At 45.2% G+C, this 17,815-nt stretch overlaps 1 protein-coding gene across 12 annotated transcripts in view; it reads left to right on the forward strand.

Annotated features, from left to right (window-relative positions):
• mark2b (MAP/microtubule affinity-regulating kinase 2b) overlaps positions 1–17,815 on the forward strand; it is a 45,673-nt gene that overhangs the window by 16,710 nt on the left and 11,148 nt on the right. For 6 of the 12 annotated variants that reach the window (XM_023794593.2, XM_023794611.2, XM_023794638.2 and 3 more), the window contains exons 2-16: positions 308–481; positions 2,480–2,533; positions 3,696–3,744; positions 4,115–4,180; positions 4,443–4,513; positions 4,876–4,932; positions 6,527–6,763; positions 6,872–6,991; positions 7,636–7,738; positions 7,990–8,102; positions 8,204–8,339; positions 8,448–8,596; positions 12,431–12,525; positions 14,494–14,637; positions 17,482–17,745. In XM_023794593.2, coding sequence (XP_023650361.1) covers positions 308–481; positions 2,480–2,533; positions 3,696–3,744; positions 4,115–4,180; positions 4,443–4,513; positions 4,876–4,932; positions 6,527–6,763; positions 6,872–6,991; positions 7,636–7,738; positions 7,990–8,102; positions 8,204–8,339; positions 8,448–8,596; positions 12,431–12,525; positions 14,494–14,637; positions 17,482–17,745 — 1,832 coding nt within the window. The remainder of the gene's footprint in view (positions 1–307; positions 482–2,479; positions 2,534–3,695; positions 3,745–4,114; positions 4,181–4,442; positions 4,514–4,875; positions 4,933–6,526; positions 6,764–6,871; positions 6,992–7,635; positions 7,739–7,989; positions 8,103–8,203; positions 8,340–8,447; positions 8,597–12,430; positions 12,526–14,493; positions 14,638–17,481; positions 17,746–17,815) is intronic. The other 6 variants (XM_023794643.2, XM_023794651.2, XM_023794601.2 and 3 more) reach the window with 6 other exon arrangements.

Consider the following 17,815-nt stretch of genomic DNA (forward strand, 5'->3'; position numbering starts at 1 on the left):
TGGATTGGTTGTTGACTGGCGAACCATTTGAAGAAGTGGTTCAGCTCATCAAGGAGAGATGGCTTAACTGGGTTTGTTAGGCTGCTACTTTTGTAGTCTGTGATGGACTTCATGCCTTACCACATGCAATGGGAGTCTGAGCTGTTAAAGTGCTCTTCTATTCACATTTTGTAGCTGCACTTTGCCCATCTGATACCTTTCCTCAAATTGGACCTTGCACTGCGGACTAAATATAGGGCCTTTAACACATTTGCCATGTGCCCGTTGTTGTTCAGCCAGCCAACCGTCCTCCTCTTCTGCCTTCCAGCCTCACTCGGAGCCCAAGGTGGGTGGCCGCGCCAATATGCCACGCTGCCGCAACTCGTTTGCCACCACGGCGGACGAGCAGCCGCACATCGGCAACTACCGGCTGCTGAAGACCATCGGCAAGGGCAACTTTGCCAAAGTGAAACTGGCCAGGCACGTGCTGACGGGGAAAGAGGTAAATATGAGGGCATGCAGGGAAATGTGCCGCATGCAAATGTGTGTGTGTGTGTGTGTCCGCCACCAAGGTCATTCAGAAACTTCACTGAAACACAAAGAAATTTAATTATCCTTTGGAGCTCAAATAGCTTATGTATGTATAAGTATAAATGATCTAATTTGCTGTAATAATAATCTAATTGTGTTTGTTGCACATGAGAAAGAAGTAGTATTGCCAAAATGCTGAACTGTCAGGGTAGTCCAATACATGCAATGCTGCTGTTTTTTTATTCCTAACTGACCCCCAAAACTGCTATCAGAGCTCCATCTACTTTAATTCCACTTCAGTTTCCGTTCTCTATTTCTGCACACATTTCTTAGCATTTGCCTGTTTCTATGGAAACAAGGCAAGCTTCAATCTATGCAGTGCAGAGTTCTCCTCTTTTCAGAATACTGTCTGGCCAATCATTTTTTTCCCCCCTGTTAATCTGCTTATTAATTTAGAAGCTAGTTTTGAACAGTGGGTTTCTGGGGGGCAGTGTTGGGCTGTAATAGTTTGTTTTATCGGCTCCTAATGATTTCAAACTGCCATATCACTGGTAGCACATGTGATTAATACTGGCAGGGCAAAGGGGGAGATTGCAGAGCATAATGTAACAGCAGGCTTCAGTCTGGCTTTTTGGACTCTTCAGGTTGATCTCGATTAATTGGAATGTTTTGTTTATTTGGCTGACCAGTGCATCATCATGATAAAACCCAGTTCATAATGGCTTAAAATACCAGTTTTAGTAATGGCTCTAGAAATGACTCGAAACATTCATTGTTCCAACATTATAACCTTTAATTCACATGCAAATTCAGGAAAATGAAAAGTGACAGTTCATTCTTCCTGTTGTTATGGTCTCAAATTTATATCGACCAAAGGCTGAAAGGTCAGGGACCATATGACTGCATTCGATTTTTTTTCTTAAAGATCAGAAATTCTCCCACATCTCAGCTGTCAGCAATGTGTCTCGTGTCTGTGAGTGGCGAGGCTGGTCCGCGACTGAGAGCGGGGAGGCCTAAGAATGTTCGCTCGCTGCCTCCTCTGTTTATTGTGTCCCTGGCTGGAGCCTCTCGATTGGAAGCAGAACACTTAACATTCAGCTGTGAGCTGGTCTGTTGTTTTGATGGCCGGGCCCGTCGGTGTGTGACCGAGCCGTGCCTGACACGCCGATAACGTCCCATGTGATCCGCTGGCAGGGAGGGCACCCGGAAAATCAAGGCACTGTCCTCTTTTCGCGAGCAAAATGGACTGCCTGTTTCCGAGAAACACTCATGAGAGGGTAAATTCTTTACTCGGGCCTATTGTGGTGTTGTTCTATTAAAATATTTTGCCCACAGTGTGATTTATAATTGTATGAGTAAATCTCATTGGGGGGGGGAGGCGCTCATAACAGGGCCTTCGTACCTTTTTAATGAAAGCGTGTGTTGACAGAGGTTAAACTCTTCCAGGAACCAGGAATCTGAAGGGAGTGCACATTAGTCATACTGACCAATAATGAGATTTGACTGAATGTAGTTAATTGCACAAAAAACAGTGAAAGAAGTCTTCAGTTAAGTGCAGTTGCTATATGCTGAATATATTGAGTTTTCAAATTTCTACTGATATGTTTTGGAGTGTGACAAGATTAAATGGCCTAGCTGAAATGTCTCTAGTCCAATTGATAAACATAAAGTTTTTAAGTATGAAACTGAAGGAACTCAATAGTATCTTATTAGAGCCATTCAGGGATGTACCTAAGTGTTAGACATTAGAATTAAATATTTGAAATAAGGTTTTGGTGCATTTAAATGTGTTTCATCATTTACGTAGATAAGTCCCGCTGATGATGAAGGATTGATGCTCATGCTAGTTACTCAAACTCATCAAGAAGGGATCAACCGTGGAGTATATGGAGGTTTTGCTTCTGTATTCTCATAGATGGAGCATTTACAGAAGCTGTACCTCCTTGGTTTGTCTCTTATCTTGCTCCAGGTGGCTGTGAAAATCATTGATAAAACTCAGCTGAATTCCTCCAGTCTCCAGAAGGTGAGTGTGATGTCTTGCCAGCCCTGTGCTGTCATTTCCTTCATCATTACTTTGCTTCCTTCTATCATCGTTATTTTGCACGTACATCTTTAATGTCTAAAGTAATGGTGATGGTTTCTGAGTTGCAGAGAACTGTTACGACAGCCAGAGAAGTTTATTTGTAGTGTGAAGGGGGCTCATGCGTCCCAAATTTCCGCAGAAAAGGCAGCCCTGGTCCAGCTCACGCTGTTGTTCCTTATGTCATATGCTGATTGTGCTCGGGAGTTCCGTAGCGCTGCAGCATAATCGCCATTGTTCTGTCGGGGGCTGGGGAGGGCACTTACATCATGCCGGGTGTCCCAGCTGTCTTCCCGGTGACGTGCGGCCGACTCGCTCGCTTCCAGCGAGGCGCCTCCTGGAGTCGCTTTAGCTCCCCTGGGCACCACCTTGCCGCTCACCGTGACTGACTGGTTGCCTGCTGATGCCCTGGGTTTTGTGGGAGATCAGACGTGTGGCCTTTTTATGCATCCCGCGGTGCTCAGAGGGGACTCGCTGACAGCAGGGTGTGACGGAAAGTTTTAATAATAAACAGGAAGAAATCATTTTAGCCAGATGTCACTAAGACCAGTCTGAGTGGCGTTTCCAGCAGATACGGTAATGGTCAAAACAGGTAGCCGTAGAAGGCTAATTGTCGTGTTGATGATGCCAGTAAGAATTCCCTGAAGTTCTCAGTCCTCAAATCTTTTCTTTCTTTGTGTAATTGCTCTACTCTCTCTCTCTCTCTCTCACCCTCAACTAACCCTTTCTGCTTTCTAGCTCTCATCCGACTCCCTCTCTCCGTGCCCTTCTCAATAGCAGGTTTATTCCTGCCTGTGTCCCAGGGGCTAAGGGGCAAAACTGGGGTAATTAGAGGAAATGAGGCTAAAATGCTTCCTGGAGTTGACGTTGTGTACATTAGGATGCACACACTTAAAAAGGCCGGACACTAATAAGTAAGTCCAGCAGCCTGACACACCCATAAGCACTCCTACTCTTCTTAAAAGTACTGATGACATTTATAGGTTGAAGTTTGTTGATAATGCTCACCCCAGCCCCCCCACCCCCACCGGAACAAAAATGCATGCAGACACAGATCTAGGTATGACTAACTCCGAGTTCTCCCTGCTCCCTCTGTGTACTCCAGCTCTTTCGAGAGGTGAGAATCATGAAGATGTTGAATCACCCAAATATTGGTGAGTATGCCTGTGCACACATGGCTTGTACTGCTCTGGGGGCTCTTTGATGAGCGGTGGTGGAGATCTCAGCTCTGGGGGGAGGGGAGATTGACCATTTTGGGACCGGTTTGTTGGTTTAATTTGTTAAGAAAAAAGTGACTGGTAAGTCGGCTGATAGTACGAATAAATGAATGACTGACCCCTCTTCTTTTAACGGTGTTTTGTTTACGATATTAAAATGTTAAGTATAATGTGTATAAACATGCATAGCTAAAAGGAGAAAAGAAGATCAGCGGGTGAGGTCACCTGACACCGTGGTTAGTGTTAGTGATACCTAGCGCTTTTGTTTTTAATGATGATGTTTTTCCTCTCCTCCCTCTGTTTGCAGTTAAGTTATTTGAAGTCATAGAAACTGAGAAGACGCTGTACTTGGTTATGGAGTATGCCAGTGGGGGTAGGTGTTTCAGTCGTCACTCATTTAGCACTTTTACATCAGTCCCCCCCCCTCCCCCCCCCCACATCTTGAAGGAATTGTGAGGTTTACAGGCTCCTGTTCTTAGTGACCTAATCGGCCAGCCGCTCTGTTTGTGTGAGGAAAGCCGTCCTTGATATTTAAGAGCTGGAGCTAAGAGGAGGCAGGACGAAGTGGGTGAGTGACTGTCTGACTGTACGCAGCGGCACCCCTGACTCTGCCTCTCCATCTCTCTGTCCCCAAGGTGAAGTGTTTGATTATCTCGTCGCTCACGGGCGGATGAAAGAGAAAGAGGCCCGGGCCAAGTTCAGACAGGTGGGAGGCCGCTGCACTTCAGTGCTGTGGAATGCCGACTCTGCCCTGTCGCCGCAGCCTGTTCACTCGGCCTCCGGGCTGTCCTGGGGCTTCTCGTTGGGTAAACATTCAGTCTCAAGGGCTCGTCCAGGTGGCCTCATGGTGTTCTGTGGGGTCCCAATCTCATGGGAGCAGATGCGTCAATTAGTGAGGGAACGTCTCTGCTTTATGAGATGGAAGCTAAGGGTAAAGACTCTGAAGTCCATAACTGAAGGTTTCATTCAGCTGCCTGAGGTGGCAGGTTTATGTGAGACACTCGGGGGCCATGTCTGCCAAGCTGTAACCCCCCCCTCAGGCCTAACAGTCGTATCTTCTCTCTGCAGATCGTGTCAGCGGTGCAGTACTGTCACCAAAAGTGCATAGTGCACAGAGATCTGAAGGTGAGGCCGCCGTTGGGCACTCGCAGCACTGTCTCTCTCTCTAATGGAGACTTCCTGTTTGCTTTTTCCCCCGGTTTGTTTACAGCAGTGTTTCCCAATCCAGTCCTTGGGGACCCACAGACGGTCCGCATTTTTGCTCACTCTCAGCTTCCTGCCAGACAGTCCACGAGCTGGGAGGGAGCAAAAATGTGAACTGTCCTCTGGTCCCCAAGGACCGGATTGGGAAACACTGGTTTGCGATATTGCCTTGTGTTGTTCTTTCTCCTCCCCTTGGGGCGTCGTCAAAATGTTGTATTGATTTCTGTGTCCCGTCCTATATGTAAAAAGAAAGACACATTCTTCTTTTTCTTTAAAGCCATCAGAATATGGGATATTTAGACTGGGCTTGCAGTCAAGCCACTTGAGTCACACAATGTATTGTTAGAATAACACAGACATCACTGGGTCGTGCCGACTGCCTAAGCGGCGCTCCTTCATATCACACTTTTTCATTTGAATTCCCACTCACACAGAGGGCAGACAGCATGGATGCTGAGCTCGATAAGAACCATGTTATAACAACAATGCTGTGGCGGTGACAAGCAGATACATGCACACTGAGGCCTCCCCAGTTATTGGCTTTGTGGCTGCTGTTGTATCTGGTCTTGCTCAGATTCATACTCTGTTCAATCACAATATTCTTCTTCTGAGTTTCCCCGCTCATCTCTTTCATCATATTCAAGTTCCTATGCTCCAGGTCGTGCTATTGCCTTTCCCAGTTTCTGTTCACTGGCCAAATTCAGGGCAGACACGATGCAATAGACTGTATATGATTGCATTATGCACATTATTCTATTTATTCACATCATTTAGTATATTGTCTTGATTGTCCTTGATTGTTTTGCATGACACCTCAAAGTAAACTGCTTGTATGTTAGAGTACTTGGCAATAAATAAATGATTCTGATTCCAGTATTGCATATCGTAATATGTTGTAGTTTTGTATGGTGCACTCAGGCATTGTGAGACTGGCTGATGCTTTTGCTATAAGGAATAGATTTCGTAAAAGATGCCACTGATATTTCGGAGCTACAGAGTTTAGCACTGCGATACTTCACCCTTATTGCTTTATGTGGTCATCTACCTGTCAGTCAGTTTTCCAATTCAGACAGATTGTTAGTAGAGGAATCTGTCATGATGTACATGGTCCTAATCCACCTCCCAAGTGGCTGTGGAGGTTTGGACCAAAACTCCTAGCCAGCGACAGTGTAATATCGAGCATGTGTATTCTTAGGCAGTTCTGACATGTTTATATTACATTGACCACTAGGAATAATTAAGTGTAGCATTTTGCTGGCCTGAAAATGTGTGTGCATCTTTTTTTTCCTCTGAAGTTTTAAACACTTCATTTCACTTGCTGATGCTGTTATTGAAGATATTGCTATAAATAAATATGAGTAGGATAAAAGGAGAAAAATCAGCCCAAGCGCGGATCTCAAACCTCACTTGAACTTTCATTTGGGGGCTTGATGTACCTCCTAGCTGATTAGTCATCAGAACGTCAGCTTTTCTGCCCCTTTCATCCACCCCCCCTCCCAATCTCTGCTCTCCCCAGGCAGAGAACCTGCTCCTTGACAGCGACATGAACATCAAAATCGCCGACTTTGGCTTCAGCAATGAGTTCACGCTGGGCAATAAGCTGGACACCTTCTGCGGCAGCCCCCCCTACGCAGCCCCCGAGCTCTTCCAGGGCAAGAAGTACGACGGGCCCGAGGTGGACGTCTGGAGCCTGGGGGTCATCCTCTACACGCTGGTCAGCGGCTCGCTGCCTTTCGACGGCCAGAACCTCAAGGTGTGCGAGAACTCAGAGGAGAACATGCTCCTTTGGGGGCGTTGCTGGTTGCTTGCCTACAGCGTCCCCATCACACGTTCATCACCTCCTTTGCCTTGTGCCTCTCAGGAGCTGCGTGAGCGAGTCCTTCGGGGGAAATACAGGATCCCCTTCTACATGTCCACTGACTGCGAGAACCTGCTGAAAAAATTCCTCATCTTGAACCCCACCAAGCGGGGCAGCTTGGAGGTTAGCGGCTGGTGTTCGGTGACACGCTGGACACGTCTGCGAACACGAGCTTTCTGTTTGGCAGCATGGTTTTCGGTGTTATACTTCATTATTGCCTGCATCTTTCCTGCTGTATATTCCACCCCACAGCAGAATTAGAGGTAGCTGAAGCTCTGCTATGCTTAACACATGGTGCTGTCCGGCTGTGAGCCACCAGACCTCCATCCTCTTAGTCTGAAGCACCCTCAGCACCACTGATTGCCAGCTCTCTCTATCTCACACACACACATGCACACACAGATTAGGTATCTATATCTTTGTGGGGACTCTCTACTACTTTCTATGGACATAACCTTAATCCCAACAATGACGACCTTCACCCCTCCCCAGCCCTAACATTAACCATAAGTAACCAAGTAAAATACAAGACTTTTGGCATTTGTCGTTTTCCTATTTCAGTCGGTTATTTTAATATATAAACTTGAGTTTTCTCTTGGTGGGACCAAAGAAATGGTCCCTGTAAGGTCCCATTTTATTTAAAAAAAACAAATCTGTCCCCACAATGTAATATACTATATTACATATATATATATACACACTGCTGTTTTATGTTCTTGCACCCTCTCCTCCTTCTGCTCTCTCGCCTGCTGCCTGTTTGGGTCCAGCAGCAGATCATGAAGGACCGGTGGATGAACGTGGGACACGAGGAAGAGGAGCTTAAGCCATATATAGAGCCAAAACCTGACTACAACGACCCCAGGCGGACAGGTCAGGGGCCGATGGATGTGTGGGAATCATTATTAACCTCTGTGAGGATAGAGCTGGTTATGGTCAATAGTCTAGTAGTACTCTTGGTTGCCAGTTTGATGTATTCACTGACCTGACACAGTAGATAAGGGGATTTAATTTGCCTGAATTCTCTATTTTTACAACTTCTGTGTTAATACACAAGCCTACTGTGATTCCCTTACTTGACATTAGCGTGACTCAAAGTGACTCTCCTCATTTTTCCCCGGTAGACATCATGCTTCAGATGGGCTACTCTCAAGAAGAGATCCAGGACTCCCTTATCAACCAAACATACAATGACGTTATGGCTACGTACCTTTTGTTGGACTACAGGACCTCAGAGGTGCACATTGTACTGATACACGCCTAATGACTCACACTCTCAAGTCGTAATATGTCTGACTGCTGTGATAACGCTCAAATCCCCTTGTCTGTTCCGTTCAGATGGACGAAGGTGCCAACGTGACAATAAAAGCCCGTCCAGTAAATGACCTCACGAAAAGTAATGTGCAGTCCCCTCCCCACAAGGTACAGCGCAGCGTCTCGTCCAACTCCAAGCCCCGAAGAACCACAGACCAGGGTAGGTAGTGTTAGTATTAAACATGACAGTATGACTCGTGCTGTCTAATGTCCAAACAAAGATCTATGCCCGGCTTCTCCTGCTAAAACTCAATGTTCTTTTTCTTAGGCTCCTCATCCTACTCCAAGCGCTCCCAGGGAGATGGTAAGCACACGACTGAGGATTCCACGAGGAAAACTTCCAGCGGCTCCACCAAAGTCCCCCCCAGCCCCCTGGCTCCGGGCGACCACACAAAAAGCCCCTCTAACCCCTCCACTGTGAGTACTAAAGGCCTTGTGAACACTCTGTGTAGGCAGCCCTCGCATCTCAGCAGTCATTCCACTGCACCAGGTTCCGAACATTTGGTACTAAAAAAAAAAATCAGTACTGCTTTTTTCCATTGATTTCCCGTCCAGTAACAAAGTACCAGACCAGCTGAGGTACTCATTTGGTACTTTGGGAAGGGACTTGCAAATATGTTTATTGTAGAATGATGAACTCAGAAAACAACGATAAAGTAAAAAAATATATATGTAATGTTAATGGATGCATAGACAAATGAAGAGACCCAAGCTTTCTTTAATTGCGATCTGATTGGAAGAAGGGCTCTGTGGTATTTTTCAAATATTGTGAAAAATTGTGGGATTGGGAGTTCAAAATAAATTAATTTCTCAGAAACCCATCTATGACAGATTTAAAGACCATCGATGAAAATGTCTGATTGATTCAGAGAGTGCATGCAGAGCTCGCGCAAAAGCAGTGATGGTAAACTTTAAACTGACTTTTTAAATATTTACTGAATAATCTTAAAAAGGAACAGTCATTAAAATTGCAAAGCTTGGGGGGTGCTAATGAGTAGGTCTTGGTTTGACGAGCTCTTTTTTGAGACTAAATTATTGTGCTCTCCACCCATTAAAAACTAACATATCTATATAAATATCTGAAGTATAACTGTATCAAGCTAATCTAGTCACAAGAATGGCGAGCAATTTGCGAAAAAGTAAATATGTAGGAGATCCAGGGCTAGCTCCCAGTTCACCTTGGGAAGGTGGTGACGATCCTGTTGGCGTGATGGAGCAATGCTCTTTTATATGGGGCTGAAGGCCTGCCTGTTTCTAATAGGTATCAGCGGGTGGGTGGTCTTTGTACCCAAATCGTTAACAGTACTGACCCTCTTTTCTATTTTCTTTTTTGTTTCCTTTATTTCCATATTTTTACTTGCGTCAGTCCCAAGCTCTTTCCCAAATTCCAGTATATTTTTACCAGTTCTCGGAAAATTTCATATTCCTTAACTTTTAACCTGAAATATGGCTAATCCGTCCCCACAGTGTGACCCAAAAGGTTGCCCTTTCATAAGTTGGAATGTTAAGTCATTAAATCACCCTGTTACGCATAACCAGGTATCCACCTACCTGAGGAGATTGAACATGGAGACGCATTTACAAACATCTGATAACGCTCGAACTAAAGGGGACTGGGTGGACTAGACATGTTATTCTGTTTACAATTGCAAAGCCAGAGGAACAGCTATTCTAATTATAAAAACATTCTGTTTGTTGCATCAAATGTGGAAGCAGATTTAATGGCTAATTTATTATTGTTGTAGGTAAACTGTATAACTTCCCAGTCATTTTGGCCATCATTTAAATCCAAATTATGATGACACCTTTTTTGTAAAAAATATTCACTCAACTCCCAAACCTGGATACACCTTGTCTTGGTATGGGAGGAGACATGAACTGTGTTCTGTCCCCGGCCCTGGATCGCAGCTCACCTAGGCATATACCCACATCTAGGGCATCTGCCACAATTAATTTATTTCTGGGGACATATGACATTTCAGATGTGTGGCATTTTAGAAATCTCACATCTAGGGGTTGCTTGTTTTTTTTCTGCTGTCCATAAAATATACTCCCTTGTAGATTATTATTTTTATAGATGATAAACTACTCCCATGGATTAGTAATTGTAATTATCAGGCCATAGTTCTCAGATCTATGACTTTACATATTCCCAAATTATACTTGACTTTCCTGCTGTTTTAATACATTATGAAATGACTATTTCAATATTAGTCTAAATACTAGAACTCGTGGCCATAAGTGGAAATTAGCGGGAGAACATTTTAAAACAAATTTGAGGAAGCACTTCTTTACACAGCGTGTAGTCAGAGTATGGAATAGTCTTCCTGCTATTGTAGTGGAAGCTAAAACCATGGGTTCCTTTAAATCAGAGCTAGATAAGATTTTAACAACTCTGAGATATTAGCTAAGTTCTCCCCAAACGAGCTTGATGGGCCGAATGGCCTCCTCTCGTTTGTAAATTTCTTATGTTCTTATGTTCTTATTACTCCTTTTGTACATGAGCTTTATTGATTTTATTTTGAGTGAAATTAGATAATTTCTTGAGATCAATCAAACGCCAGAAATGTCCTCTCTGGTAATGTGGGAATCACTGAAAGCCTATTTAAGGAGGCAGATTATATCATATAGTGCACAGCTTTATGAAAATTCACACGCATCGCCTTGAGAAATTAACAAATGAGATTTCTCAGTTGGATCCAGCTCTGGTTATTTCTCCATCTGTTGATCTAACTAAACAACGTGTCCTCCTACAAACAGAGCTTAATCCACTGGCTACAAGTCACGCTGAAAATCTTAACAAAATTCGCCATCAGACCTACGAGAGAGTGCTAGTCAGACCATCTCAGAGATGAATAATGGCTCCGGTACTAAGCACCTTGAACACTGTGTAGCCAACAAATGGTTCCAAAAGTTTTATTCCACATTATATACACCTCAGAATCCCCTAAGAACGCTTGTATGTTAGACATATGTTTGAGAATCTAGATTCCCCAAAACAGTGAAACGAGGAACGGCTTTGATAAACCAGTCACTGAAGGGGAAACCATAGCCGCGGTCAAGTCACTAATTCATATGAACTAATTCACCCATGAGCTCGCTCCCACCCCGTTAGTTTGGCTGCATCTGTGAAAGTCAGTTCTTTGCCCCCCCACTATATATGATATACTTTTATACCTGTCCAATCCTGTAATTAGTCTGCCAAAAGTTCTTAGCTTGTTAACTAACTTCAATAAGGTTTTGGGGTTTAGGGTTGATCTACAAAAAAAAGAATTTGTACCCATCAATTTGGCAGCTGTGAATGTTAACTTTCATCCACTCCCATTTGGGGCTGTACGATATCACATCACGACGTACTCCCCATTATGTGGTGCATGTGCAATAATCACCCGGGCTTTAGGTGACGGGCCAAACGTTTGTCCAGATACCAGCTTTTTGGTACTATACAGACATCTTCTTACACCCAAATTTTTCTTTTTTCTTTCTTTTTCTTTCCGTCCTTTTTTAGTTAGGATTTAAAAAGGGGAATGATATTTGCCTATTTTTTGTCTTGTCTTCATTCACTTGCTTTATTTATGAATCTGGGGAAAGTTATAGGAAGAACAGTTGAATGTTCATATTTTGCTGTTTGTACTAAAGACGAATAAAAAAAAAAAAACGAACATTGTACAAGAAATTGCAAAGCTTGCTAAGTTTTGTTGCCTATGACAGAGTAAAAATATTTTTGCGAAATTTAAACCCCCTACGCTATATAGCCTGGACAGTATGAGGATATTAAAAAGTCTGACCTCAACCCAGCTGGCGATCGCATTGCTTACAATGTGAGAACTGCATGTGTCTAACATACACAATATTATCCACGTTGTATCGCCCAGCCCTCTCTCACGTGATGAAATCATTCTGTGCCCGTGCCAGTTTTTCACGGCAGTGGAAAACCATCACAGGAAGTACCATTCACTTTGGTACTGTTTGGAAGTACCTAAAGTTTGGTACCTGGTGCAGTGGAAAAGCGCCCTTAGGGAATAGGAAACGGACTGACAGGGGAAACTAAATCATTCCATTTAACTAAGGATATTTAAAGGATTCTGTAATAATCCTTGGAATAATGAGTCTTTATCTAATAAGGGGGGGCAGCTTTCTGTCAGGGGTAGCCTCGGGTTTTGTACGTGGTGGCATTTCCTAAAGTAACCGGGCTCCCGCTGTCGTCCGAATGCGCTTGTCCTGACCCCGTGCCCACAAATTGTCTTACAGAACAACATCCTGTCCACTGGTACAAGCCGGAGCAGGAACTCCCCCCTCAGTGAGAGGGCCACTCTGGGACAAGGGGTACAGAACGGCAAGGACAGGTACCAGCCCTCCAGCAGCGTCGACTCCTCCGGCTTTATTTCTGCGTAGCGATTCTTGGCACTTTACCCCAGGTGGTTTAGGCTGGGTGGCAAATGGGTTCTTGCTGATCCTTCACACGCCCACTGACACGTCAACACGTCAGATTTGGGGGGGGGGGCGGCGGCATGTGCAGGGTTGGGATTCCTGCTTGTGGACAATGTGGTGCTGGTGATCTCCCGAACACGCCTTTGTTTTTACTGTAAGCACGCAAGGAGATATTTGTGCACAAGCCCGAACACTGTCTTGGCGTAGGGCATGTGTAGGAGGACTGAGTGGCAGCCTAAGCCAGCTCACTGAGCAGCAGTAGGGCACCTGAAGCATGCTTCCCGGTCCCTTGGGGCTCCTCCAGCTCGGTGCTCCTCCAGCTCGGTGCTCCTCCCTGCTTTTCCTTCTGCCTTTGGTTCTGCTGGTCGGTTCCTGCTCCACACGCGGTATCAAACGGGAGCTGCCTGCCCTCGCAGACTCTGACCCCGCAGACTCTGACCCCAGCTCTGCCGGGACACATGCTGACTCTGTGCCACGCTCACCCCGCACTTTCATCCACATCGCCCCTCTCTCTGCTTGTGAGACACACCCATGGCCACCTCCATGCTCCCTACTCATCCCCTTGCTATGGATGAACACTTTACTCCTGGGGGTCTGATTTTCAGCCACGAGTGCCATGTTGTGTGTCACGCTACTTTTAACAAACTTTTGGAAATGCATATAATTTACATATACATTTCCAGAAGGACATTTTGTGTGTGTTAATTCAGTTTCATTACTAGTTGATTACTTGAGAAAACCTGTCCTTGTTTTCTTCTTCTGATATTGTACCATTCCTGTTTTATTGTTGTGATTAACCTTTGTGAACGTTAACCAATATTGTGTGTGACATCATCTCTGTTCTAAAGGGATTAAACTAGCATTTGACGCAGATATGAACCGTTGAATTTAAGGTCTCTGCTTCCTGCAATAGGTGTCATATTTCTGTTCCTCATGGTGAGATTAAATATTTATTTATTCATTGCAGGCATGTTTAATCCCTTTAGAATGGTCGGTCGGTCTGTCTGTGCCTGACTGCGTGTGAGAATGAATTCAGGGCCAACAATACAGATATAACAGATGCTGTCATAGCAGGGATTGGGCAATAAAGGATGTAGAGATGACCACCTTACATGAGCTAAAATCTTAAGTGTATGTTAATTGTGAGTTATGTCCAGAATAGTTGCTGTCTTTGTTTTTAAAAGGTATTATAGATGTCCATAGGTGTCAAACTGCTCAGTAGAAGCTGCTGGTAACATCTATTAAATAATAATACATTTATATAGTGATTTTCAAGAAACCAAAGACACATAACAGGCAAAAGAGATCATAAAGTGACTGATATCAAACTAAATGCAGATACCTTGGCCTTATTGGCTGTTTAGCATGAATTCTGTATTTTAGGGGAAATAATATTTATTTAATGCATGATTAGCGCCACTCAAAGTAGCAAGAGTAGCAGCTTTTTTAAGACATTAAATCAGTCGACGAGTACATATTAAAGAGCTGAGCCAAGTCAGTTTTAGAGTGGTTTAGAATGGTTGTATTTGTGTGTAGAATGCAGGAATGTGTCAGTGAAAGGAATAATTAACAATGAAAAAATATGCTAAAGAGAGAATGTCATACTGATTTTAAGTTGAAAATTTAGTTTATGGCTGGATCTGGTCAGTCAGTCAAGCTGGTTGGGGGAGCTGTTTTTGTGATCATACACCTGAAAGCAGAAGTCCAGGCCCAGTATGAGTGTGCATGAGTGTGTCTGCTTGTGCGCACGTGTTCACCTTTGCTCCACTGTTGTTCCCTGTGTGCTCTGTATGGCTTCTAACCTGTGGACCCCACACCCTCTGTGCCTCACCCATCTCATGGGAGGGGTGCCGCCGGGGATGTTGTTGGTTTTCTCCCCTCAGCCTGAACACCCCCGGGTCCCGCGCCTCCACCGCCTCAGCAGCTGCTGTCCTCACCTCCTCCTCTTCCTCCCGCTCCCGTCACCAAAAGTCCCTGTCCTCCTCTGCCCATCCCAGCCCCCTCGACTTCCACGCACAGCGCCCCAGGCAAGTGGCAGACGCGCAGGAGCGAGAGGAGCTCGCTGGGAGGCGGTACGCGGCCGGCAGAGGAGGCGCAGTCGGGGGCCGTGGCGGTTCTGCGCTCTCAGGGCCAACAGGAAGATGATCTCGTATTTCCCAGAAGTTAAACATTAAGCGGGAAGATGGTAGTTATGGGTGGAGTGGTGAAGCTGGACAAGAACAGCACAGATTAAGATGGGCTATCAAGGGCTGTTCCCTGACCCCTTTACCACTGTAGCCCATCCTATTTAAGCGCTTTTGCCCCAAAGTCGAACCCCTGAGTTTCGGACATCTCCGCGCGTCTAGCCTATTCAGCCAACATGCTGCTGATCGCTAACGGCAGCCCCGATTCACGGACCCCCCAGCACCCGGCAGTGCCCCAGCACCCGGCAGTGCCCCAGCACCCGGCAGTGCCCGCCGCTCCAGTTTCTGTACACTTCTCACCACCTATGGCTCTTGCCTCACAGCAGGGGAAGCACTGCTGAGCTTGGTTCTGGAGAGCCCAGTTCTTCCTGTGTGCGTTTGCCTTACTTTCTGCTTTGCCAGCTGTCACTCGGGGTGTGGCGCCATGAGTTACGGCATGTCGGCGAAGGGAATAGGAGACCAGCGGCAGGTCTGTTGGTACAAAGTCGTAGGAAATTAATACCTTGCCTGCCCACATCTTGCGATATCGTTTTTGGTGTTGAGCTAGTCCAAGTGGCGGCCAAAGGCAGCAGAGTGGTGGGCAGCAAGACTTGTATTGTCATTTAATGTCCAACTTTAGTATTACATAAAGTGTCTTTGAAGTCTGTTAAGCAGCTGAATGTAAATATAATGAGTGCATCTCTGGATACAATTGAGTATACTTCTGTTTTCCCTTTTCCAAAGTATTGGAAAAGGCAGTTAAGATGGATCCCATTTTTAAATTACAATACCTAAACAGAGAAGCTACATATGTTAGAGCTATTAGGTGTGCTTGTGGGATAGTGCTTTAAGGCTGATCTGTTACATGCAGTGAACTTGGGCTCTTCAGAACCTGGTTGGGGACCCATGACAAAAGGTACTGTGGGCAGCATCGAGTCTGCTGACTGTGTGCAGCCGTGCAAGCGTCACATATGCGGGCAGAGGTATATATGGCTAAATATGTGTACACACACTGGTGAGGAACAGGAACGGTGCAGTGCGGTGAAACATCGTTCCTGACATCTTCATTTTAGTCTTATTGTTATACAGTTTAGATCAGTGGTTCTCAACCTTTTTTGCACCGCGATCCAATTTTTACCAGGCCAGCTCAGTCACGACCGTATTTCAAGTATAGGTTTAAATTAGCGCTATGATCAAGCACACAGTGCACTCTGCAGTTTACGCCAATCAATGCCTGTAGCACAAATCTGATTTGATGCACCAGTGAATTTTAAATTAAGCATCTGCAGTTTTGGGCTTCTTGGATTGGTTGAGTGTTCACTTTTGCGCTAAGCATTTGCAGACCCATTTATATAGGTTAATTCTAGGATTGGGGCTAGGAAATCTGATCATAGATCAGCCTAGGAGCTTGCAGATCTTAAAATGCTTACATTTCCAGCTCTGCCTCGCGACCCTTTCTGAACTTGCCACAACCCGAAACTGGGTCACAACCCATGGGTTGAGAATCACTGGTTTAGATTCTCAGCGTATGTAATTCTGTAAAATGAGTGTGTGTGTATATATATATATTTGTATATCCCTCAGTACTCGTCATATGGTGTGGGCCGGAGTGCCCTGCCGTGCCATGCATGTGCGCCTTTTTAAAGAAGCGCTGTAGTGAAAGGGTCAACCAGAGCTTTGCTCCTCGTGGTGCGAAACATGAGGCTTCAAGACATAAGGCTGGCGGGACTGTGCGGTCAGTCACCTAATGATTTAATCCATCTCTCTTTAGTTACGGCACTGTTTCGCCTTCAGTAGCACCCGCATTGATTGGTAGTTCAGCATAATCCCTCCAACCACCATGAATTTTGAAACCTCATTTGTCCCGTCACTACTGTCACCATACTGTAATGGTGAACTCTTATAGGGACTAAAGAAAGCGATGCGTGCCATGTTGACTTCTCAGAGGAGGTCATCGCGCATCAATCAGATCCTCTTAGAATTTAATTGCCCCTTGCCCCTAATAACAGTGCCTGCCCTGGGTAACCATCGGTAACATGGGTGTTTCATATATCACCAGTGAAGTGTCACGCCCCTCTCATTGCCCATGTACGCTGACCATTCATAGTGCCGCTGCTGCTAGCATTAGCCATTGTCAGTGTTCTTGTCATTTATGCATTTATCATTTTAATCTGTTTTTCTAACAAAAATAGAAATAGTCTTCCTGTTAGTGTAGTGTAAGCTAAAACCTTGGATTCCTTTAAATCAGAGCTAGATAAGATTTTAACAACTCTGAGCTATCATTTGAGTTCTCCTCAAACGAGCTTGATGGGCCGAATAGCCTCCTCTCGTTTGTAAACTACTTATGTTCTTAAAATGGTATTTAAAATGTTACGGTTGAAAACAGTGTGCTTACAGTGTAGAGGAAATGTTGAATATTGATTTTATTACAGGGGCCAATAGAATGTTCTGGTCATATCGGGTCTGTGGGGCCTTGACGGTTCTGTTGTGTGTTTGTAAAATGAAGACCAGCTGGGTTCAAGCAATCCTACATGCAGCACAGGGCCTTCTTGAGCATGCTCCTGTGTTTGCTTTTTATAAATCTGCCTCTTTGAGTTGTTGAATTTTTGTTCCTCTTCAAACAATAATATTGTACCTGTGCTGTGGGTTCTTGGGATTCCTGGTGATGCTTGTCTGCTGTATCATAATTTTTCTTCAAAATATGTGCAGCACTGCTCCTCAAAGATATCCTGGGGTGTCTCCCTCGGCCCAAAATGTCAGCAGCGCCGGCGTGACGGACCGCACCAACTTCCCCAGAGGAGTGGCCAGCCGAAGCACTTTCCACGCTGGTCAGCAGAGGGCGACGAAGGACCAGCAGGCCTCGGCCTACAATGGCCCCCCTGCCTCCCCCTCCCTCTCACACGGGACAAGCCAGCCGCGGCGTCCCGGAGCAGCAGGCATCTTCAGCAAGTTCACTTCTAAGTTTGTGCGCAGGTAAGACTGTCACGGTGGTGGATGGTGCTCCGGTTACCTGTTTGTGGAATGTGGGGGGAAATGGTTCGGC

This window comes from Paramormyrops kingsleyae, chromosome 10 (genome assembly GCF_048594095.1).
Source record: "Paramormyrops kingsleyae isolate MSU_618 chromosome 10, PKINGS_0.4, whole genome shotgun sequence".
NCBI classification, from domain to species: Eukaryota; Metazoa; Chordata; class Actinopteri; order Osteoglossiformes; family Mormyridae; genus Paramormyrops; species Paramormyrops kingsleyae.